Source organism: Thamnophis elegans, unplaced genomic scaffold (assembly GCF_009769535.1).
Source record: "Thamnophis elegans isolate rThaEle1 unplaced genomic scaffold, rThaEle1.pri scaffold_221_arrow_ctg1, whole genome shotgun sequence".
In the NCBI taxonomy this organism is placed as follows: Eukaryota; Metazoa; Chordata; class Lepidosauria; order Squamata; family Colubridae; genus Thamnophis; species Thamnophis elegans.
Genome location: NW_022473690.1, coordinates 16,543 through 40,555, shown reverse-complemented (window position 1 = coordinate 40,555; position 24,013 = coordinate 16,543). Strand labels below are relative to the sequence as shown.

The window sequence follows — 24,013 nt, the reverse complement described above, 5'->3', positions numbered from 1 at the left end:
TGGGTGATCAACCTTGGGGGAAACAGGGATCCTGTTTGGGAACGTCGGGGAAAATTTCAGCCGCGGCGGAGGAAACTTTCTTAAAAATAAAATGCATACAAAACACACCTTCACAGATTTTGTTCAGTTTTATAAACTTTTATCATGCTTGCAAGAAAACCGAAAATCTCTAGAGGAAGTGATCGTAGAAAAAAACCTCCAAAAAACAGATTCTCTTCCTCACCCCACAGAACAACTTGAGTTTTGGGCTCAAAACTCTTTTTTTTAAACACTTCAAATTTTAAAATATTGTTTTTTTCTGTCTCTACCTTGACAACGTAGAGCCAAGCTGGATTTATTTATTCTAGATCAGTGTTTTTCAACTTTGAAGATAGGTGGACTACGACTCCCAGAATTCCTCAGCCAGCATGGAATGCTGGGACTTGAAGTCCACCCATCTTCAAGCGTGTGCTGGCTGGGGAATTCTGGGAGTTGAAGTCCGCCCATCTTCAAGCAAGCGAGGTTGAGAAATACTGAATTTGTTCTAGATTGGTGCATCTCAATCTCGGCTGCTTGGAAAACAAGTGGACTTCAACTCCCAGAATTCCTCAGCTAGCATGGAACTCTGGGACTTGATGTCCATCCATCCTCAAGCATGCTGGCTGGGGAATTCTGGGAGTTGGAGTCCACCCATCTTCAAGCAACACTGTTTTAGACCCACAATCTGTGCAGACAGCAAGAACAGAAAAATCCGTATTTTGTGCGAGAAAGGATCAAAACACAACCAACTCAAGGAAATCCCGAATAACAGAACTGTCTCTATAAGGAGGACCCCAAATCTACCCCCTTTCTTTCTTTCTTTCTTTCTTTCTTTCTTTCTTTCTTAAAAAAAGGAGGACACAGATTTCGGAGTGGTGGACAAGCGTCAACTTGGACAGCTGGCCGCCCTCCGTTGCTCCTGGGCGGGAGTCCCGAGTGCGAAGAACCAGCTGCCTTTCGCTTCATTCTTCAAAGGGGACGGATCCCCTTGTTGTCCTCAGTGGAAAGCCCCCCCCCAAAGGGAGGGGGGCAGGAAGAGACAGAACTAGGGGAGTGGTGAAATTTGGGGAGGAGGGAGGGAGGGGGTGAACCAAAACGGAAAAAAAAGGAGCAAGTGCGCCCCCAAAGTCTCATCTCCTCTGTTTAATGCACCAATTGCGCCGTCAACCAGTACAGAACTAAGGGCTGGAAGGCAGCAGCGCCTAGCGTGACGTACATCTGCGCCCGGCCGGTGGTCCGGCTCAGTCCGTCTTGCACCACGGAAGTAAGGATCTTCATCCGTAGAGAGCGAACCTGGGTGGACACAGACAGACAGACATCAGGAGTACGTTGAGGTGAGCACGTCGTCCCTCGACTGCGTCTCTCGGCGCCTAGCAGGCTTGAGCGTGGAATTCCCACACACCAAAGGGACGGGATATGAAATCCATCTCGGCTGGAGTTTGTTTTTAACTTGGCTTTCATGCCTTTGAAATAACTGAAGGTGACGAACCTACTGAATCTTCCTTCCTCCCCCTCCTCTTCCTCCTCCTCCTATTTCCCCTGCACAACAACCCGGGGAGGTGGGCTGGGCTGAGAGAGGGAGAAACTGCTCCCCCAAGTCACCAATTGATCGGCATCACCATGAACACGGCCGGGACTCACCATGAAATACATAAGAGAACAGGAAGCCCACGCCAGAGTGATGTAGTAGCCGTTGAGGCCAAAGACCAAGCCCCCAACCACCGTGAGGATCATCCTGGAGAGGAAAAGCAAAGGATTGTGTATGTTCCTGTGTGCGATTAACACATCATAACAAATTGGGCAGGGATTAACATTTGCACCCAAGAGCAACGTTTCTCTCTATGTTGGAATTACAGGAATGGAAATTACAGTAAGAACCTTTATTTAACAGACATCTGATTCAACGGACAGGTGTCTGAAATAACAGACACATAACAGTCTTAAGGGGCGCTTAAATTTAATTTTTAATTTAACAAACCTTTATTTAACGGACATCTGATTCAACGGACAATAAACCCCTCTGAAATAACAGATGCCATCCATAATAGTCTTAAGGGGCGCTTAAATTTAATTTTTAATTTAACAAACCTTTATTTAACGGACATCTGATTCAACGGACAATAAACCCCTCTGAAATAACGGACGCCATCCATAACAGTCTTAAGGGGCGCTTAAATTTAATTTTTAATTTAACAAAGTTACATTTCTGCTCTATTCACGCAAGAGAGGCCTTGAGGCTCTTGGCACAACAACATACTGCATTTAACAGACTCTCCTAATTAGTCCGTTAAATCAGGAATTCACTGCCAATTGGAAACAAGAATCTAATTCAGCGAAGCTTGGGTCAGTGGGGGCTTCTGGGAAGCGGAGTCTAATCCGGGAAGCCCCTCCCAACTCACCCAACGTATTTGTAGCCGCAGTAAGCCAGAAGATCAAACGTGCCCAGATCACTTTGGACGGTTGCAAGGTAGAGACTCAGAAGAAGGGCGAGGACTTCGATCACCATCCACACAAAGGCCGTGCTGGCACACATCCCGAGGACTTCCGGGGAAAACCTGGCAGAAAAAATGAAGCCTGAACGATTCACGGTCCGGCTTCCAACCTGCTGTGGCCCGCCAGCAGCCAGCGGAACTGGCAGGAGAGTCGGACAGCAAGGAGGTTGGGGAGGAAGATGGGCCAGTCCTGGAGTCTGGGGAAGGCTCGGATGAGGGCTCTGCGTTGGGAGGCAGAGAGGGGGCCGAGGCCGTCTAGCAGTTCTCAGCTGCCTTCGGAGCTAGACAGCAGTGAGGCAGAAGAACAGCTGAGAAATCAGGGTTGACTTGGGAGTACAGCCACAGATGGGCAGTGAATGGCCCCTCCCATAGGACATAAAAGAGGAGCAAAAGAGGAGGGGGCTTTTGCAGGAGACAATTCATTCGTTCGTTCCTTCAGGAGTGTGAGGATCTGTCCGTGAATCTCAGAGACTCTGTCCCCCCCCCCCCCCCCCGAGTCTTTCCTTGCACAGCCCTTCATTTGGGAAAATATTTCCATGGCAGCTTTCCAAGCTAGATAAGGTCTGTGGTCATAAATACTCCTTTGAAAGAGTGTTTGCCAGGCCTTGGCTGAAGGCAAAGGAGAGGAATTCACATGCGTGTAATAAAAGGGGTTTTGTCGGGACCAGGACGCTGCCTCGTGCCTTTTGGGGGAAACCTAGCTCAGAACACAACCAAACAACACACAACAGACAACGCACAACTATCAGCATGCAACAACACAGTTGCGCAAACGCCAACAATACAGCCAAGTATCCCAGCCTGATAAACCAAATCAATGAGAGGGGAAGCCACATTCCCCACAGTCATACGATCAAACTCCAGGCGCCTGGCAACTGCTTCGTATTTATGACGGCGTCCCGGGGTTACGCAATCCCCTTCGCCGACCTCCTGACGAGCAACGTCGGCGGGGGGAAGCCAGATTCACTTCACGACTGTGTGACTCACTCAACAACGGTGATTCACTTAGCAACGGTGGCAAAGGTCAGTCGTAAAAGGGGGTGAACCCCACTTAGCAACTTAACGACACACATTTGGCGCTCCCTTGTGGTCGTATGTCGAGGACCCATTGTAATCTGTTGCCTGCCAAATTGCACATTAAATCCTGCACCCATTAACTCAAATTCACCCCTAATCTTCACCGTTTGCCGTAAGATTTCAATTCAATTTTGTCAATTTTGTCAATTTTAATAGATTTGTATGCCGCCCAATCCCGGAGGACTCCGGGAGGCTTACATAAAAGACCAGTTTAAAAAAGAAGATATTAAAAATTTAAAATATAAGACAGAACAAATTAAAACAGGACACAACATACACTCAATCTTAATGGGGCTGAAGCTCAATCAGGCCTGCCGGAACAGCAAGGTCTTAACAGACTTCCGGAAAGCCGAGAGAGTGGGGAGGGTCCAAATCTCAGGGGGTAGATCGTTCCATAGGGCCGGGGCAGCTACAGAGAAGGCTCTCCCCCGAAGAGCCGCCAGACGACATTGTACAGTCGATGGTACCCAGAGAAGGCCCACCCTGTGAGATCTTATTGGGCGCTGGGAGGTATGTGGCAGGAGGCGGTCACGGAGATATCCAGGTCCTAAGCCATGTAGGGCTTTAAAGGTAATAACCAGCACCTTGAAGTGTGTTCGGAGACCGATAGGGAGCCAGTGCAGCTCACGGAGGATAGGTGTAACATGGGTGTATCTAGGTAGCAATAGCAATAGCAGTTAGACTTATATACTGCTTCATAGGGCTTTCAGCCCTCTCTAAGCGGTTTACAGAGTCAGCATATCGCCCCCACAGTCTCGGTCCTCATTTCACCCACCTCGGAAGGATGGAAGGCTGAGTCAACCTTGAGCCGGTGAGATTTGAACCGCTGAACTGCAGATAACAGTAGGCTGAAGTGGCCTGCAGTACTGCACCCTAACCACTGCGCCACCTCGGCTCTATACACCCAGTATCGCTCGCGCGGCTGCATTCTGGACCAGTTGTAGTCTCCGAACACTCTTCAAGGGCAGCCCCATGTAGAGTGTAAGAGGCAAAACTGGGAAAGTGGAAAGAAATTTTCCTCACCTTTTCTGTATCCCGAGCGCCATTCCAGCCAGCAAAATATACGTGATAAAGGCCATACCTGTGAAGGAGAAAATATATGTATTTATTTTAAAAGCTTCCAGATTTTGGAGTGTGAAAGGCTTTTTTTTTTTAATTTAAAAAAAATAATAGTAGAAAAGCTACAATATTGTGATTTATTTTTTTCCCGAGCCGTGTCCATCGGGGAGTTTAGTCTATCGGTTTGATTTCCCAAACGCTTCGATGAATTAAAAATAAAAAACCGAAGTCCTTCATTAGACGGAGCCCTGCGGTATTCTTTCCGTCCCATTAAACGGGTCGAGATTAAAATAATAATAATAAAATTCCTCCCCACCAAAACAAACAATTATCTCTTTTGGCAGCCAAATGCCACTTATCCAATCGATTTAATCTGATTCCTAAATTAGATCCATTTTATGCACTTGTGTTTGAAAGGGTTGAGGCTGCCCAACTCAAAACACTGCAGAGCACAGCCATAAAAGGAAAAAAAATGATAACTCAAAATGTAAAAAAAAATAAAAATGACTCGTACACTTCAATATATAATATATAAATCTAATCATCATAAAAGTCTAATAAATATCTACATGGCCCGTGAATTACGGCTGGTCATTTAATGACTGTTCAGAGTTATGATGTTCTCAGAATAAAGAATAGAATAGGATAGGATGGGAAAGGATAGGGTAGGATAGGAAAGAATAGAATAGAATAAATAAGAAATAATAGAAATAGAAATAATAGGAATAGAATAGAATAAATAAGAAATAATAGAAATAGAAATAATAGAAATAGAAATAATAGAAATAGAAATAATAGGAATAGGAAAAGAATAGAAATAGACATAATAGAAATAGAAATAATAGAAATAGAAATAATAGGAATTAAATAGAATAAATAAGAAATAATAGAAATAGAAATAATAGGAATAGAATAGAATAGATAAGAAATAATAGAAATAGAAATAATAGGAATAGGAATAAGAATAGAATAAATAAGAAATAGAAATAGTAAGAATAGAATAGAATAAATAAAAAATAATAGAAATAGAAATAGTAGGACTAGGAAAAGAATAGAAATAGACATAATAGAAATAGAAATAATAGAAATAGGAATAAGAATAGAATAGAATAAATAAGAAATAATAGAAATAGAAATAATAGGAATTAAATAGAATAAATAAGAAGCAATAGAAATAGAAATAATAGGAATAGGAATAAGAATAGAATAAATAAGAAATAATAGAAATAGGAATAATAGGAATAGGAATAAGAATAAATAAGAAATAATAGTAGTAATTAGGAATAGAATAGAATAAATAAGAAATAATATAAGTAGAAACAATAGGACTAGGAATATAAATAGAAATAATAGACATAGAAATAATAAGAATAGAATAGAATAATAAAATAAAAAACTCACTAGGAATATAGAGATCGGGAGCGTTGATGTCCTGGCGAGGAGTCAGAGGAATATCGCGATGATAACGGACTTCCCAATTCTGCAAAAAGAATACCGTATATACTCGAGTATAAGCCGAGTTTTTCAGCCCACTTTTTGGGCTGAAAAAAGCCGCCTCGGCTTATACTCGAGTCTACAACTGGATCCGGCAGTGCTGTTGCCTGTTGGAGGAGGAGGAGGCGAACCAGCCTGCCATCGCCAGCCACCGCTAGCCCTGCCGCTCTTCCCACCCCCTTCCAAGCCCCACAGTCCAGCGGATGGAGCAGCGAAGCCCCGGGGCTTCGCTACTGCTCCCCGCATTTTCTGCACGGGGATCCCTTGGAGAGGGGATTCCAGCCTGCCATCGCCAGCCACCGCTAGCCCTGCCGCTCTTCCCACCCCCTTCCAAGCCCCGGATTGTGGGGCTTGGAAGGGGGTGGGAAGAGCGGCAGGGCTAGCGGTGGCTGGCGATGGCAGGCTGGAATCCCCTCTCCAAGGGATCCCCGTGCAGCAAATGCGGGGAGCAGTAGCGAAGCCCCGGGGCTTCGCTGCTCCATCCGCTGGACTGTGGGGCTTGGAAGGGGGTGGGAAGAGCGGCGGGGCTGGCAGTGGCCGGCGATGGCAGGCTGGTTCGCCTCCTCCTCCTCCAACAGCACTGCCGGATATCCGCCCAACGCTGCGGGGGCGCCAGCGGGAGCTTTGGCGGCTTCACCTCAGCCGCAGCGCTGGGCAGCAAATGTGCTGGTGCTGTTGGAGGAGGAGGAGGCGGCGGCAGCAATAGCACCTGAGGACAGGACAAGAAGCAATGGAAACTTGTCAGAAGGAGACTCAAGCTGGAAATAACGAGCAATCTGACAGTAAGAACAATTAAAATCCTAGGAAAATGTCCTTTCATGAAAAATTACTTTTTCAGTTAACTCTGCCTGACATTAGTTGGGTGAACAGAAATATTAGTTGGCCAATTCTAAAAGGGAGCACCAGAAAGAACTTAAAATATTTTTTAAGAGAGCTGGGTTTTTCATTTATATTATATGTATGAACAGAATTAACACAAATTGCAGATACCAATCAAACATAAAGAAAAAAAGGATGAAATAATGCTCATTTTAAAAAACTCAGTGAAAATAAAAACAATATACCAAGAAGGTGGCATACTGGTTGTGATTTGATCTCTTCGGGGGATCCCGGGGATCCCCTATACAAGTATTTTAATATTGCAGACTTGCAGTATTATAAGTCATACTGATATTATAGAACACTTTAATTAAGCGGGTCCCTTGAATAAACATAACTTTGAGTTTCAAATAACACTGATTTTTTATTTTTGAAATTTACCGTAGCTGCTGCATTTCCCACCCTAGGCTTATACTCGAGTCAATAACTTTTCCAGCTTTTTGGGGTAAAATTAGGTGCCTCGGCTTATATTCGGGTCGGCTTATACTCAAGTATATACGGTAACAATTATTATTATTTTTTGCCTTTGCATTTCAGCAGCTTCTTGCAATCAAGTCCTGCTTGGAAATTCTGGTCTGAAGCTCCTCCCATCCGCTCCCATAATTGTAACTGAAAAATTTTGGATTTTACTTTTATTAAATCTAAGAGTTTTTTTTAAGTTCAACTTCTCAGCCTGAATGCTGAAATGCCTAAAAGGGGCTCTTTCTCCTGATATCCGATCAGCTCCCAACAGATTCCTCAGGTGCGTTTATTTCCCTAGTTTTCTTTTTCCAGTGGCAGTGAGTTCCTCAGGTTAACCGAGCTAAGGGAATAAATGCTGGTATTTTGCTGGCTGAATCCGTTGAGGCTCGAATTGGTCCCTTTGATTCCTGTCTTCGACTTATAAACCATTCCCTTAACAAACGTTCGGAACGACAACAGCACTGAAAAACCGGTCCTCGCCCTTACGACCACCGCAGCCCCCCTCACAGTCATATGAGCAAAACCCTGTTGCTTTTCTTTACCTGGTGCACGTAAGGGAAGATTAACAGGCCTAATTTCTTCATCACATACGTGGTGTCCACCGCAAAGAAGTATTTAAGCTTGTTGATAGGAACAAATCTGTGGATCTGCAAGGGGGAAAAAAGAAAAGCAGATTTATTTATTAAATTTACAGGCCACCCGTCTCACTAGGCCTAGGGCTGGCAAACCAATAGCACACATGCCAGAGGTGGCACACACAGCCCTCTCTGTGGGCATGGAGGCCGTTGCCAGCTGCTCTTCTGGCGTTTTTCTCTGGCTGTTTTCAGGCTGTTTTTGACCCAGAAAACAGCCTGAAAATTGCACTAAAATGGCCAAAAAATGCCCCCAAAACAAGCATATGTGCGCTGGCCAGCTGGTCTTCGGGTCTCCAGCCGAATCTATCTATCTATCTATCTATCTATCTATCTATCTATCTATCTATCTATCTATCTACCTACCTACCTACCTACCTACCTACCGTATCTATCTATCTATCTATCTATCTATCTATCTATCTATCTATCTATCTATCTATCTACCTACCTACCTACCTACCTACCTACCTACCTACCTACCGTATCTATCTATCTATCTATCTATCTATCTATCTCTATCTATCTATCTATCTATCTATCTATCTATCTATCTCTCTCTCTCTCTCTCTCTCTACCTACCTACCTACTTTCCATCTAACATCTACCATCCATCCACTTACCCATTCATCTGTCTATTATCTATCTATCATCTATTTTTCTTTATTTCTATCTATCCATCTATCCATCCATCCATCTACCTACCCATCTGTCTGTCCATCCATCTATCATCCATCCATCCATCCATCCATCCTTCCCTCTCTGTATCTATCTATTATCCATCTATCAACCATTCATCTATCTATATGTATCTATCATCTATCTATCCGTCCATCCATCTGTATCCATCCATCCATCCATCTGTATCTATCTATCAATCCATACATCCATCTGTATCTTTCATCTATCTATATGTATCTATCTAATCTATTTATCCATCCATCTATCTATGTATCTATCTATCATCTATCTATCCATCCATCCATCTGTATCTATCTTCCATCCATCCATCCATATCTATCCATCCATCTGTATCTTTCATCTATCTATGTATCTATCATCTATCTATCTATCCATCCATCCATCCAACTGTATCCATCCATCCATCCATCTATCTGTATCTATCTATCCATCCATACATCCATCTGTATCTTTCATCTATCTATATGTATCTATCTAATCTATTTATCCATCCATCTGTATCTATCTATCATCTATCCATCCATCCATCCATCCATCCATCTATCTGTATCTATCTATCCATCCATCCATCTGTATCTATCATCTATCTATCTGTATCTGTCTGTCTGTCTGTCTGTCTGTCTGTCTGTCTATCTATCATCTATCTATCTATCTATCTATCTATCTATCTATCTATCTATCATCTATCTATCTATCATCATCCATCCATCCATCCATCCATCTCTCTATCCCTTTTATTCTATGGTCTACGTTTTCTATGCATTCCAGGTATTTGCAAGCATTCTGACTATTATTTCTTTTATTCCATTTTTCTACAAGTCTAATACGGGAAAGGACTCAAAGAAAGGGCCAAAGGGATATTTGGAAAAGTATATTATCTAAATCTAAAGGACTTTTATTTCTAAAATAAAGGACCTTGGGCCATTGTAACCATTGTGCCTCTCTGTCTCTCTCCTGTCCCCCTTTTTTTTAAAAGGATTCTCCGTTTTATTCCTTTACCTCTTTATGGACGATTTCTTTCCCCTGGGACGCAATGGAGGAGCCGTAAGCCATGGCAACGTTAGCCACGGGGTCGGCAAAAATCTGGTTGAAGCTCATGTCGATGCCAGGTGGGGGGTATCCAGCCTGGGGTGGCCCGTAGCCAGAGCTGGTGTCATCGAAGAGTTGAGGGGCATCTGGAGATTGGGGCACAGGGGGGATCCTGGTCCTATGCTTGGAGACTTTGAGGGGGGAGAGAAAAATTAGGAAGAACTAGAAGGATGAAACAACGTTGTCAACAGCGCTCAACTATCAGTAATAGGATCCAAACAAGGATTCACACTCAGTACAGGACTGAATTAAAGTACCAAATCTACCCTTCCGCTTTAAAGTTTGTTTTTTATTTGTTTTTATTTGACATTTTCCAAACATTAAAATCACAATGACTCTTTTACAGCTTTCCGTCACTGGTATTTTATTTTTATTTTTTGATTTCAGGTTTTCCGTTTTCCATGCTATTTATTATCTTATCCATCCTTCCTCTTTGTCGTTTTTTACAGTATATGCACCTACCTACAATATTTCCATCTCTATGGCTTTCTACGAATATGCCACCTCTTTTCATTGTGTTTGCGTTCCTGATGCATCGATTTTACATCTCTTTTCCAGCCAGTTTAAAGTTTATTTATTATCCAATTGACAAGGTGGCTCAGAATGCAGGGAAAGCACAAATATTTTCGTCTTTGTTTAAATAATGCCCTTTATTTTTTATTTATTCCCCTTCTAAGCCACTTCAAGTCCTCCAAGTGACACTAAACCACCAACAAACTACCCGAAATCTAGTTTGGCACCATTCAGAAAGGGATCCCCAGATCCCTTTCCCCTATATTGGGGGTTGCAAACTCTCCAAAAAATAGGGTAAATTAATTCCCCAACTGGTTCAAGTGGGCGGGGCGATTGCATTCAAAGCCATTAAAATTAAATTTAAAAAGGGCACCCCGGAAGGGGCTTTGCCAGCCGGATTTAGGGATCCAGAAGGATCTTGGGATCCACTGGGGATCCACTGGCCTCGATTTCAAGGCTTTTTATCCAAAAGCAACAGGCGCGAAGGGGGGGGGAGTTCATGCTGGATCTCCTCCCGCTCTAAGAGCCTCCCCCCCCAAGTGGATCCCCACTGAGGATCCGCCCGGCCTGCTGCCCTCCCCGTTTCCCTTCCCCTCCCTCGCCCCGATTTTCCTCCCCCTACCTGGACCCCCATATCCAGGGGGGTAAGCCATGGCGCCCCCTTCAATCGCTTCCTTGCCCCGCGCGGAAAGGATCCTTCATAAAATAAAATAAAATAATAATAATAATAAATCAAATAAAACCCAGCGCAGCAAAGTTGCGAAGAGATCAAAAAAGAAGAGGAAAAGGTTCCAAAGCCACGTCCTCAAAGGCGCCGGCGCGGCCAAAAGCGGCCGCTCCCATTGGCTGCCGCTGTATCCTTTGGGCAGGCTCCGCGCGCTGATTGGCGGACGGTTGTATCCATTTCGCGGAAGGTTCCAAAGGGGCGGGGTTCGGCTCGCCTGGCGTTCTAAGCCCCTCGGCGCACGCGCAGAAGGACCTTGGGAGGCGTTCCCGGCAGCTTTGAGGCTGGGTGGAGCAGAGCATGATGGGGGTTGCGGTCTAGCTGGCCTTGCAGGTGGGAAAATGCGTTTTAGGGTTCAGGGAGTCGGCAGTGGGGTTGTTGTTTTCTTTAAATCCCAGAGGCTCGCTCTGATTGGCTGAGCAACAAATCAGGGAAATATGGCCGATCCCGAGCGGTGCTGGGAGTTGTAGTTCCGCAATAATTTGCTAAGCCACCTTAATGGTAGTCATGGACTTCAACTCCCAGAATTCCCCAGCCAGCCATGCTTTTAACCCTATATCGGCCCCTGGAAATATAATCTTAGACTTGTGTCTCTAGACTTTGGCAACTTTAAAATAGGTGGACCTCAAGCCCAAGAATTTCCCAGCGTGCTGGCTGCAAAACTCCCAGAGTTCCCCAGCTGGCAGGCTTGCTAGAGAATTCTGGGAGTTGAAGTCTTGCTGAGGGCAAGGGAAAAAAAGGTAGAACCCTATTAAAACTGGGTAGAAATCCTATTGTTTTTCGGTTCAGGATGATCTCCTTGGTGGATCTTCCGGGATCGGTTCTGGGGATCAATCTCTGTTCAGGATGATCTCCCTGGTGGATCTTGGGGATCCGTTCCAGGGATCAGTTCAGGATGACCCCCTGGTGGATCTTTGGGGATCGGTTCTGGGGATCAATCTCAGTCCTGGATGATCTCTGTTGGATCTTTGGGGATCAGTTATGGGGATCAGTTCAGGATGATCTCCCTGGTGGATCTTTGGTGATCACTTCTGGGGATCAATCTCAGTTCAGGGGGATCTCCCTGGTGTATCTTCGGGGGATCACTTCTGGGGATCAATCTCAGTTCTGGATGATCTCTCTGTTGGATCTTGGGGATCAGTCTGGGGATCAGTTCAGGATGATCTCCCTGGTGGATCTTTGGGGATCACTTCTGAGGATCAATTTCAGTTCAGGATGATCTCCCTGGTGGATCTTTGGGGATAGGTTCTGGGGATCAATCTCAGTTCTGGATGATCTCTCTGTTGGATCTTGGGGATCAGTTATGGGGATCAGTTCAGGATGATCTCCCTGGTGGATCTTTGGTGATCACTTCTGGGGATCAATCTCAGTTCAGGGGGATCTCCCTGGTGTATCTTCGGGGGATCACTTCTGGGGATCAATCTCAGTTCTGGATGATCTCTCTGTTGGATCTTGGGGATCAGTCTGGGGATCAGTTCAGGATGATCTCCCTGGTGGATCTTTGGGGATCACTTCTGAGGATCAATTTCAGTTCAGGATGATCTCCCTGGTGGATCTTTGGGGATAGGTTCTGGGGATCAATCTCAGTTCTGGATGATCTCTCTGTTGGATCTTGGGGATCAGTTCTGGGGATCAGTTTAGGATGATCTCCCTGGTGGATCTTTGGGGATAGGTTCTGGGGATCAATCTCAGTTCGGTATGATCTCCCTGATGGATCTTCAGAGGATCAATCAGTGGGGGGGGAGGGGGAATATTATTTCTGTGCACCTCAGGAACACTTAATGAAGTCTTCTCAATGAAATGTATTTGTTTTTCAAAAAAACAATCCAGCTTGTTATTGTTTAAAAGAGCTTTTAAACGACAACAAACTGGATTTTTTATATTACATTTTATTGATGGTTCAAGATCGGGTGTTGAGTCATGCCGGCCACGGAGACGTCTTCGGACAGCGCTGGCTCTTCGGCTTTGAAACGGAGATGAGCACCGGCCCCTTAGAGTCGGGAACGATTAGCACGTATGTGCGAGGGGGGGGGGGCAAACCTTTGCCTCTATCAATTAAAAAAAATGCTAATAAATATGTTGCTGTATTATTATGATACAAGGTGCGTCGAAGGGTTAACGTAGCCACATTGGTATGGGGCCCTTCTACTCGTGGCATGCCCATCGGGCCCATGTGTTAAGACAGCCCTGGCAGAGGGTACTTATCTACTGAGGGCAACCCCTGAAGAAAACCCTAAGAAAAGGCTTTGGAATGGGAGAATTGGGGGGATCCCTGCATTTCATGATGGTAACCCAATATACACCCAGGTTTCTTCAGGCCAATCGCATCTGTCCCTTCTTTGCAAGCTTCGATGCCATCTTTTACTTGGGGGGTGGGGAGCTTACTAGAAATAACAGCCTTGGGGGGGCCAGGGCTGTCTTAACAGCATTATGGGCACTGAGCAAAGCAGTGCACTGGGCCCCCTACAACAACTGGAATAAAAATGTAAACCTCTCTATATAAAAGCCAAATACCCCTCACGCATCATCACGAAATCTCCAGAAGCGTAAAGCCTACAAACTTGAAATTCGGCACATATGTACCTCTTGGCTTCTAGGTGCTGGCTAAGAAAGGATTTTTCAAAATAACCATGGGATCGTTAGTTATTTCTTATATATTAAACACACACTGAGGAGTTGGAAGTTCTACTCCTCCTCCCCACCTGAAAAGAACTCTGTTCCAACTGCCACTTGGGTGTGGGCGTGGCCAGCGCATGACTGATATGGCCTGCAGGCTGGGAGTTTAGACGTTCTGCTCCCCCTCCCCATCTGAAAAACGCTCTGATGCTAAGGTGTTAGACTGAGGGAGAGAAGGGGGGTAGGAGAGGGTCAATGGGGCAATCCTGAGGGAGAGAAGGGGATAAGAGAGGCCTCTATGGGGCAATCCTGAGGGAGAAAAGGGGATGAGATAAGAGGACTTTATGGGGCAATCCTGAGGGAGAAAAGGGGATAAGATAGGAGAGGCCTCAATGGGGCAATCCTGAGGGAGAAAAGGGGATAGGAGAGGATTAATGGGGACAGCCTGAGGGAGAAAAGGGGATAAGATAGGAGAGGCCTCTATGGGGTAATCCTGAGGGAGAAAAGGGGATAAAATAGGATCAATGGAGCAATCCTGAGGAAAAGAAGGGGATAGGAAAGGATGAGTGGGGCAATTGTGAGGGAGACAAGGGGATAAGATAAGAGAGGCCTCTATGGGGCAGTCCTGAGGGAGAAAAGGGGATAAGATAGGATCAATGGGGCAATCCTGAGGGAAAGAAGGGGATAGGAAAGGATGAATGGGGCCAGTCTAAGAGAGAAAGGGGGATAGGAGAGGATGAATGGGGTCAGCCTGAGGGAAAGAAGGGGATAAGATAAGAGAGGCCTCTATGGGGCAATCCTGAGGGAGAAAGGGGGATAGGAAAGGATGAATGGGGCAATCCTGAGGGAAAGAAGGGGATAGGAAAGGATGAATGGGGTAATCCTGAGGGAGAAAAGGGACAAGATAGGATCAATGGGGCAATCCTGAGGAAAAGAAGGGGATAGGAAAGGATGAATGGGGCAATCCTGAGGGAGACAAGGGGATAAGATGAGAGAGGCCTCTATGGGGCAATCCTGAGGGAGAAAAGGGGATAGGAAAGGATGAATGGGGCAATCCTGAGGGAAAGAAGGGGATAGGAAAGGATGAATGGGGTAATCCTGAGGGAGAAAAGGGACAAGATAGGATCAATGGGGCAATCCTGAGGAAAAGAAGGGGATAGGAAAGGATGAATGGGGCAATCCTGAGGGAGACAAGGGGATAAGATGAGAGAGGCCTCTATGGGGCAATCCTGAGGGAGAAAAGGGGATAGGAAAGGATGAATGGGGCAATCCTGAGGGAAAGGAGGGGATAGGAAAGGATGAATGGGGTAATCCTGAGGGAGAAAAGGGACAAGATAGGATCAATGGGGCAATCCTGAGGAAAAGAAGGGGATAGGAAAGGATGAATGGGGCAATCCTGAGGGAGACAAGGGGATAAGATGAGAGAGGCCTCTATGGGGCAATCCTGAGGGAGAAAAGGGGATAGGAAAGGATGAATGGGGTCAGCCTGAGGGAGAAAGGGGGAGAGAAGAGGCCCGATCATAACTACTCATTAATTTCCAAATTGTAAGTCTCCATTTATCAAAGCCCCATCACATAATTTTCGGAGCAAGGGTATCCAGCTAGTGGGTGATCAAATTAAAATCTATTTTATACTTCAAAAAAAAATCGGCCTGGGGGGCTCCCTATGCTGCTGGGGGGCCCAGGGGCAAGTGCCCCCCTCCTCAGGCCCATGCTTTAAGACATGGGGGGGTCTCTTTTGACCCAGGTTTGCATCCCGACGTGCCTGCAGGGGAAAGAAGGGGAGGGACACGTGGGGAAGCAGCCTTCCCCCTGCCTGCCTGCCGAGTCATCGGGGCCGAAGGAAAGCGAGCCAGACGAGCGGGGCAAAGCAGGGGCGACCAAGCTCTCCGCGGAGCCTCGCCAAGCGCAAAGCGGAGCATCTGCCTTGAAGGCTTGCGGGACGGTCCAGGCAGGGCAATCGGAGCCTGGGCCTGGAGGGGGGGAGGCTTCGGGCTTTGTGCCTTCCCAGCCCCGCCGTGGAGGGCGGAGCCGCCGCTGCCCCCGCCGCCAAAAGTCCGCGGGCGTCCGGGCAGGTGGGCGCCCAGGGTAAGGCGCGCAACGGTGCCTCGTCGCCTCCCATGCCCCGTGGCGGGGATTGCGGCTGGGGGCGGCACAGCTGGAGCCGCTGCGGGGCCGGGCAGCCCCGAGGCCGAGCCTAAGATGCGGCCGGGCCGCCGTCTTGGGGGCGTCAGGCGTGAAGGATGCCAGGCGTGGGGGCAGAAGACGGCGGGCAGCAGCCGGGTGCCGGGGAGCTGCCCACCCTCACCCCGGCTGGGGGACCCCCTCGGGAAGAGGTAAGGTCAAGCCGCGTGGGTGGGTGGGTGGGTGGGTGAAGGAGTGGGGGAGAGAAAGGAAGGAGAAAGGGGAAAGAAAGGAAGGGCAGGGAAGGATCGAAAAGGAGAAAGGGAAGGAGGAGAGGAAAGGAAGAGAAGGGAAGGATAGAAAAGAAAAAAGAAGGGAAGGAAGGATAGAAAAGGAGAAAGGGAAGGAGGAGGAGAGGAAAGGAAGAGAAGGGAAGGATAGAAAATAAAAAGGGGAGGAAGGGAAGGATAGAAAAGAAAGAAGGGAAGCAAAGAAAAGAAAGAAGGGAAGGAAGGGAAGGATAGAAAAGAAAGGGAAGGAGGAGGAGAGGAAAGGAAGAGAAGGGAAGGATAGAAAATAAAAAGAAGGGAAGGGAAGGAAGGATAGAAAATAAAAAGAAGGGGAGGAAGGGAAGGATCGAAAAGGAGAAAGGGAAGGAGGAGGAGAGGAAAGGAAGAGAAGGGAAGGATAGAAAATAAAAAGGGGAGGAAGGGAAGGATAGAAAAGAAAGAAGGGAAGGAAGAGAAGGAAAGGATAGAAAAGAAAAAAGAAGGGAAAAGAAGGAAGGAAAGAAAAGAAAGAAGGGGAGGAAGGGAAGGATAGAAAAGAAAAAAGAAGGGAAGGGAAGGAGGGATAGAAAATAAAAAGGAGGAAGGGAAGGATAGAAAAGAAAAAAGGGAAGGAGGAGGGGAAGGAAAGGAAGGAAAGGATAGAAAAGAAAAAAGAAGGGGAGGAAAGGAAGAACGGAAAGAAGGAAGGGAGGGGGAAAGAAGGGAAGGAAAAGAAGAAAAGCCCCCCCCCCGAAGAACGAAAGGAAAGAAGGAAAGACATTTAAAAAACAAAACCCGAAGCGCTTTTGCGCTGCGCCCTGAGCGCACCGCTTGGACACGAGTCCCTCTCTCCAAACGGCGCCTCCAAAATCCGGGGTGTTTTGCGGGTGGGGGCCGATGCCAGCTTTCGGGGTTTGAAAGCCGGGGTTCAGGCCTCTGCTTTTCGGTCCTCCCCCCCCCCTTTATTTTTTTCCCTAACCGGAGAGGCGGGGCGTGAGCTGGGGGGGGGTTAAGAAAAAGGAGTGCTTTTGCTGCAGGGAACACGTATCCCTTTGTGCATTATTAATAGCTCTACGGGGTTTAAAAATAAACCTGGGTGTGTGTTGGGGGGGTGTCCAGCGGTGCTGGGGGGGAGGAGGAGAAAGGTGGCAGCGAAGGGTGGGCTCTTTCTCTGCCCACCTTGCATCCCCCTCGCCCCCCTGTAAGACTTCACCTTTTAAACCAAACTGGGGAGGGGGGGGGCTCCTCCATTTGCAAGCGGGCGCCCGCCGTGCGTAAAACGGGCACCCAGCTTTTCTCGGGATTCCCGGGGAAAGGGGAAGGGGATTTGCAGGGAAGCGGCGTGTTTTGCGACCGGCTGGTGTGTATGTGTGTGTGTGTCTCTCTCTCTCTCTCTCTCTCTCTGTGCGTGTGTGCGTGCGTGGAAGGGAAGGGCACGCGTGAAGTTCTGCATTGCACCACACAGTCCGCCCGGCCGCGCGTCCTTCGCCTCTCCGCTTTGATGCGCTTGGCGCCTCGGTGTTAGCGAAGGGACAAAAGCTAGCAGGCTCAGGGCTTTGGTGGCGGTGGGTGGGGGGAAGGGTTTTTTTTTGGGGGGGGCTAAAGGGGGTGCTGGAAATCACCCCCCCCTCTTGCCCACCTCAGGCAATTTTTTATTTAAAGCTGCAGGGGGGAGGGAACCACCAATATTTCTTTTTTTTCCCACCCTCCCCGTCCGGAAAAAAAAAGCCTTAGGACCCTAAGAATAGGGCCTCCCCCAATTAAGGAGACCCGTCTGCAGCCTGGCCTGGCAGGGGATGAAGGGAGGTGTAGTAGTCCAGCCCTTCTTACCAGGTTGGTAAGGAAAGAAGACTTTTGGGACAAAAATGCTCTCTCAAGGCTGATATTGGGGAGGAGGGAAGGGGAGGCATTTGGGGAGAGGAGGAGTGGGGGGAGAGTTGGCAGCCAAGCAGCTTGGCAGTTGCTAGAGTTAAGAATCACTGCCCCCCCATCCCCAAGGGACTGCCCCCCCAAAAAAAAATATGTCAAAGAGAAGAAAGGTCATTTTGGTGGATAAAAGAGTCCGCAGTAGCATCTGGGGCTGTCTTGCAGTTTTTTCCTTGGAGTGCATTAAGGCAAAGAGGGTGTCAGATTGGAACCCCCCCCCTGCTTTTAATAAATAAATAAATACACCCCCCCCAATCTTAAAAGCCATTTGCTGTTGGCAGCCTCTCAAAATAATCCCTTTGCAATGCTCTGGGGAGATGTGAAAGGCGTGGAGGTGATGGAAGAGGGGTTTGTGTGTGTGTCTGTCTGTTTGTGTGTCTGTGTGTGTGTGTGTGTGTGTGTGTGAAAATGATGGGACTCCTTTCCAGCTGCCCCACCCCAATTCACCCTGAAGCTGGGCCTGGTTTAGTTTCTTTTATTCTTTATTCCCTCCACTGGTATCTAGAGTAGTTTTAACCCTGAAATAACCCTGAAATTAACCAGTAAAAGTTATTCTCAAAACAAAGAGTTGGAATTAAATAGCTGGAATTCCCTTGGCCATATTCTCTCTCTCTCTCTCTCTTTCTTTTTTTCTTTCTTTCTCTTTTTTATCTGTCTCTTCTCTTTCACCCTCTGTCTCTATTTTGCTGTCTTTCTCTGTTTCTTTGTCTCTCTCTTTCTCTTTCTATTGCTCTCTTTGTTCCGTCTTTCTGTTTTCTCTCTTTTCTCTTTCTTTTTCCCTCTTTTCTCTCTCTTTCTCTTTCTATCGCTCTCTTTGTTCCGTGTCTTTCTGTTTTCTCTCTTTTTCTCTTTCTTTTTCCCTCTTTTCTCTCTCTTTTTATCTGTCTTTCTCTTTCACCCTCTTTCTCTTTATCTATTTCGCTCTTTCTTTTCTCTGTCTCTGTTTCTTTCTTTGTCTCTCTCTCTCTCCTTCTTTCTGTTTTCTCTGTCTTTTTTTCTTTCCTTTTCCCTCTTTTCTCTCCCTCTCTTTCTTTTTTATCTGTCTCTCACCCTTTTCTCTTTATCTCTATTTCTCCCTCTTTCTTTCTTTTCCTTTCTTTGTGTCTCTTTCTCTTTCACCCTCTTTCTCTATTTGTCTCTTTTCTTTCTTTCTTTCTTCCTCCTTTCCTTCCTCCCTCCCTTCTTCTGTCTGTCTGTCTGTCTTTCTTTCTTTTTCTTTCTTTCTCTTTCTTTCTTTCTTTCTTTCTTTCTTTCTTTCTTTCTTTCTTTCTTTCTCTGTCTCTCTCCCCCAGCTAGAGGCAGGGATACTTCCAGGAACTTAAATACAGCCTATTTCTAACCCTTTCAACTCAAGCTTGCTTACAGCTAGATATGTTATATGGCAGGTGGTCCCAGTGAAATGGAACCTCCCTGTACAGAAGCAGTCTATCCTGGCTGTGGGGAAGCAGACCATAGAGCCGTAGCTTCCTCGCGAGTGCCTTTCGGCTTCCGTGGGAAAGAGATGCTGAGACTTATTTTGTCTGGCTTCAGCGTCCTGTTTATATCCCCAAAATGTGGCCTTGTTAATGTCTGGACTCCACGCCCCCAGTGCGAAGGGCGCGATGTGTGTCTGAAAACACAATTGCAGGGTGTCTGGCATGTCAGCCCCAAACTGGTTGTTAAGTGGGGGAGCAAGGAGGGGGGGGCGCCTTCTGTGATCCTGGAATACGGAAAGGCCGAGAAAATTGGCACCATTTCAAGGGTTCAATTTTGCATGCCATTTCGTTCGCTCCCTGGGTTAGAAACACGGGGGGCCCACCGTGAAATGGAATGAAGGTTAGCAGCTAGTCCTCGGCTTACAATGGTTCCCTTAGCGACCGTTTGAAGTGACAACAATGGCACTAAAAAAAGTGACCTACAACCATTTGGGGGTTGGTTTTTTTGGCACTGCGGTATCCCCGTGGTCGCGAGATTTACATGCGGAGGCTGGACCGTGGACTCGCATTTACGACGGTCGCGGGTGTCCCTGGGTCACGTGATTTCCCTCTTTTGCGACCTTCCGGCAAGGGGAAATCCGATTCATTTAACCCTCCTGGGTGACTCCTTTAACAAACGCGGCAATTCGCTTAACAAAGGGGCCAAGGAAAGTCGTAAATTTCAACAATTTATCAGACCGTAAATTTGCAGCCGTGTACGCGGAGGACTCCCTGTACTGGTTTGGTGGTGGTGGGGTGTGATCTCAGATCTTTCTGGGAACGGGCAGGTCTGTAACCCTCTTCCCTACTCTCTTCTCTTTCCCTTTCTCTCCCTCGACTTGTAGCAACGTCCTCTCAAACAGTCTCTGAGCAGCTCGCTGTGCCGGGAGTCCCACTGGAAATGTCTGGTGCTCACCCTCCTAATGTTCGGCTGCTTCGGCGTCATGGCCTGGTGCCGTCTCTCGACGGTGACCCGCCTGAACTACGACGGCTCCTACCGAGGGGCGTCGCTGGTGTATCATGACAGCCCGTGCTCCAACGGCTACATCTACATCCCGCTGGCGTTCTTGGGCATGTTGTATGTGGTGTACCTGGTGGAGTGCTGGCACCGATTCGCCAAGGGGCAGATGCAGTTTCGGGTGGACACGGCGAGCGTCTACGAGAAAGTCCAGCGGATGCAGCAGGCCACGCCCTGCATCTGGTGGAAGGCCGTCAGCTACCACTACATCCGCCGCACGAGGCAGGTGACGCGTTATCGCAACGGGGACGCTTACACGACCACCCAGGTGTACCACGAGCGCGTCAACACGCACGTCTCGGAGACGGAGTTCGACTACTCGGGCCATGGGGTGAAGGACGTCTCCAAGGAACTGTTGGGCCTCTCCGATTACCCCGTGACCAAACTCCGCTTTACGAAATGCTTCAGTTTTGCCTCGGGGGAGGCGGAAGCTGCGTATCTGACTCAAAGGGCCCGGTTTTTCGGGGAAAACGAGGGTTTGGACGACTACATGGAGGCCCGCGAAGGGATGCACCTCAAAAACGTGGACTTTAAGGAACACATGTTAGTCTTCCCAGATCCGGGGCGTCCACCGTGGTACACACGCCGGAGTGTCTTCTGGCTGGCCTCTTTCCTCCTGCTATCCTGGCCGCTGAGAGTTTTGTCCGAATACCGTACAGCCAATGTACATTATCACGTCGAGAAACTCTTTGGGGCGGACGACGGGCCCAGCCCGCTGGACGCCGCCGGGACTTACGGCCGTCGAATCTCGCGCGTCAACACGGTGGACATGACCGAACTGGAATGGCACATCCGTTCCAACCAGCAGCTGGTGCCCAGCTACTCCGAGGCCGTGTTGATGGACACCACGACGGTGGCGGGCGCGGCCTACCTCCGCAGCTGCCAACGCTGTCGCCGGACTGTCAGCAGCAACTCTCTGCCCTCACGGGGGACCCGGGCCCTCTACGCCCGCTTGCCGTTCAGCTGCAGCCGCTTCTCGTTGAGCGGCGCCCGGCGATGCGGGGGGATTCTCCGGAGCCTGAGTGGGAGCCAGGTGGGCAGCAACATCGAGACAGAGCCCTTGGAGAGTCCCCCGTGCTACCAGGATGCGTTGTACTTTCCCGTGTTGATTGTGCACGGAGGGGAGGGCTGCGAGCGCAACGGGCACAGGCCGGGGCTGGCAGGGAGGGGGCAAGGGACCCCCCTGTGACCTGGGAGGAGGGGAGGGATAGTGGAAACTTACGTTCCCTGGCAGAAACGCAGTACGCAATGTCTCTGGCTTGTTTGCTCGAGCCACAATCGAACGCATTAACCCAGCTGCAAGGCCCTTTGGACGACATTCCAGTCTTCTAAGGAAGTGCGTGTGTGTGTGGAGGGAGGCCCATTAAGCCCAGATTCAGATATGCGATTCTTTTGCTCAGCTCTTTGGTAGAGGGAGGGAAGGAAGGAAGGAAGGAAGGAAGGAAGGAAAGAAAGGAGTAAAGAGGGCAGGAAGGAATAGAGAAAGAAGGAAGGAAGGAATAGAGAGGGATGGATGGAAGGAAGGAAGGAAGAAAAAGAAAGAAAGAAAGAAAAGAAAGGAGGCAGTAAAGGGGGCAGGAAGGAATAGAGAAAAAAGGAAGGAAGGAATAGAGAGGGATGGAAGGAAGAAAGAAAGAAAGAAAGAAAAAGGCAGTAAAGAGGACGGGAAGGAATAGAGAGAGAAGGAAGGAATAGAGGGATGAAAGAAAGGAAGGAATAAAGAGGGCAGGAAGGAAGGAATAGAAAGGGATGTAGAAAAGGAAGAAAGGGAGTAAAGAGGGCAGGAAGGAATAGAGAAAGAAAGATGGAAGGAATAGAGGGATGGAAACAAGGAAGGAGTAAAGAGGACAGGAAGGAATAGAGAAAGAAGGAAGGAATAGAGGGATGAAAGAAAGGAAGGAATAAAGAGGGCAGGAAGGAATAGAGAAAGAAGGAAGGAAGGAATAGAGGGATGGAAGCAAGGAAGGAGTAAAGGCAGGATGGAATAGAGAGGGATGAAAGAAAGAAAAAAAGGAAGGAAAGGAGGGAATAAAGAGGACAGGAAGCAATAGAGAAAGGAAGGAAGAAATAGAAAGGGATGGAAGGAAGGGAGTAAAGAGAAGGAAGGAATAGAGAAGGAATGAAGGAATAGAGAGGGAAGAAAAAAGCAAGAAAAGAAAGGAAAAAAGGAAGGAATAGAGAGGCAAGAAAAAAGGAAGATAGAAAGGGAAGGAAGGAATGGAGAGGAAGGAAGGAAGGAGTAAAGATGGCAGGAAGGAATAGAGGGAAGAAAAGGAAGGAAGAATAGAGGGATGGAAGAAAGGGAGTAGCGAGAGAAGGAAGGAATAGAGAAGGAAGGAAGGAATACAGAGGGGGAAAGAAAAGGGAAGAAAAGGAAGTGGAAGGAAGGAAGGAGGGAAGTCCCAGATTTTCAGAAAACACAAGTTTTCAAGTCAGTATTCTAATACAGAATTCTTTGGCTGAACTCTTCACTCGAAGAACGAAGGAAAGAAAAAAAGAAAGAATCCTGGAGGAAGGGCTCAGGAACATTAAAAAAGAAAGAAAGGAGGAAAGAACAGAAATGGCATTTAACTGGGGAAGATCAAAGGCTCAGCCCGATGGAAACACAGACTAACCGAGTGGGGAGGGGACCTTGGAGGTCCTCTAGTCCAGCCCGCAACTTCTCCATTGTTCCTTTAGGTCCCGCTCACCCCGTTGCAGCCAGTCACGAGAGCGAAACCTGCTCTCAGAAAGTTGGGTCACTAAGAAGGGCTTGAAGCCGTCCTTCTCGGGCGTTAAGGACCCTGGAGGAGGGGAGACCACTCAGCGAAGCTCGAGACGGAGCGATAATCTTTTTAATCCTCAGCGCTGACAGAAACCCCCAATGTAAAAAAATCCCCAGCATACGGGTAGCTTCTTAGGCACTAAGAGGGATATTGATGGAGCCTCCTTGCCTAGGAGCAGTCTAGCTTGAACCTGAGGGACAGCGAGGGGAGGGGCGGGGTGGATGGGAGGTTTATTGCTGGTCTCCTCCCAGTTTTTTTTTCCTTTGCAATTCATGATATCAAGATTGGTTTCTTCCAAATGAGGTTGAGGCTGCTTTAAATATCCCGTTTAAAAAGAAAGAATGAATAAATGAATAAGAATTTCTAGAAGTGATCCGTGAACTGAGAAAGGACGGAGGAGGAGAAGGAGCAGCCGACAGCCCGATTGTCCCCGGCATCAAACCGACATCTGAATGAACAAACCGAGATGCGTGAATGTCCGTCGGAGCAAGGAGAGGGAGGGAGGGAGAGCAGTGGAGGAAGAACAGAGGCAGTCCTCGTTCAGCGACCAAAATGGGAGGGGCAATTCGGTCTTTAAGCAAAGCAATCCTTCTGTTGAAATTATTTTATTAATTCATGTGTTTATTGCATTAATAGGGTGCTCGTGACACCATCCAGAATGACTCACTCTCTTTCTATCTCTCTCTCTTTTTTTCTTTTC

General features: G+C 47.6%; 2 protein-coding genes across 2 annotated transcripts; one reads left to right on the top strand and one right to left on the bottom strand.

The window, feature by feature from the left end:
- Nucleotides 1-825: 825 nt before the first annotated feature.
- Nucleotides 826-11,238, bottom strand: YIF1A (Yip1 interacting factor homolog A, membrane trafficking protein). The gene is made up of 8 exons (XM_032238472.1): nucleotides 11,040-11,238; nucleotides 9,815-10,035; nucleotides 8,024-8,128; nucleotides 6,048-6,126; nucleotides 4,611-4,668; nucleotides 2,418-2,573; nucleotides 1,660-1,753; nucleotides 826-1,311 (listed from the first exon to the last, which is right to left on the bottom strand). The coding sequence occupies exons 1-8, from the start codon at nucleotides 11,068-11,070 to the stop codon at nucleotides 1,162-1,164; spliced, it is 894 nt and encodes a 297-aa protein (XP_032094363.1). The 5' UTR covers nucleotides 11,071-11,238; the 3' UTR covers nucleotides 826-1,161.
- Nucleotides 11,239-16,000: 4,762 nt separating this feature from the next.
- TMEM151A (transmembrane protein 151A) lies at nucleotides 16,001-21,737 on the top strand. The gene is made up of 2 exons (XM_032238470.1): nucleotides 16,001-16,093; nucleotides 20,376-21,737. Exons 1-2 carry the CDS (start codon nucleotides 16,001-16,003, stop codon nucleotides 21,735-21,737), a joined length of 1,455 nt encoding a protein of 484 aa, XP_032094361.1.
- Nucleotides 21,738-24,013: the final 2,276 nt, after the last annotated feature.

Bases quoted from the DNA above. Each gene is read 5' to 3' on its own strand.
- YIF1A (XM_032238472.1), bottom strand. From the start codon at position 11,070: ATGGCTTACCCCCCTGGATATGGGGGTCCAG. The intron at 10,036-11,039 runs GTAGGGGGAGGA...CCCCCCTCAAAG, and splicing joins CCCTGGATATGGGGGTCCAG to TCTCCAAGCATAGGACCAGG. The intron at 6,127-8,023 runs GTAAAGAAAAGC...TTCTTTTTGCAG, and splicing joins TCTTCCCTTACGTGCACCAG to AATTGGGAAGTCCGTTATCA.
- TMEM151A (XM_032238470.1), top strand. From the start codon at position 16,001: ATGCCAGGCGTGGGGGCAGAAGACGGCGGGCAGCAGCCGGGTGCCGGG. The intron at 16,094-20,375 runs GTAAGGTCAAGC...CTCGACTTGTAG, and splicing joins GGGGACCCCCTCGGGAAGAG to CAACGTCCTCTCAAACAGTC.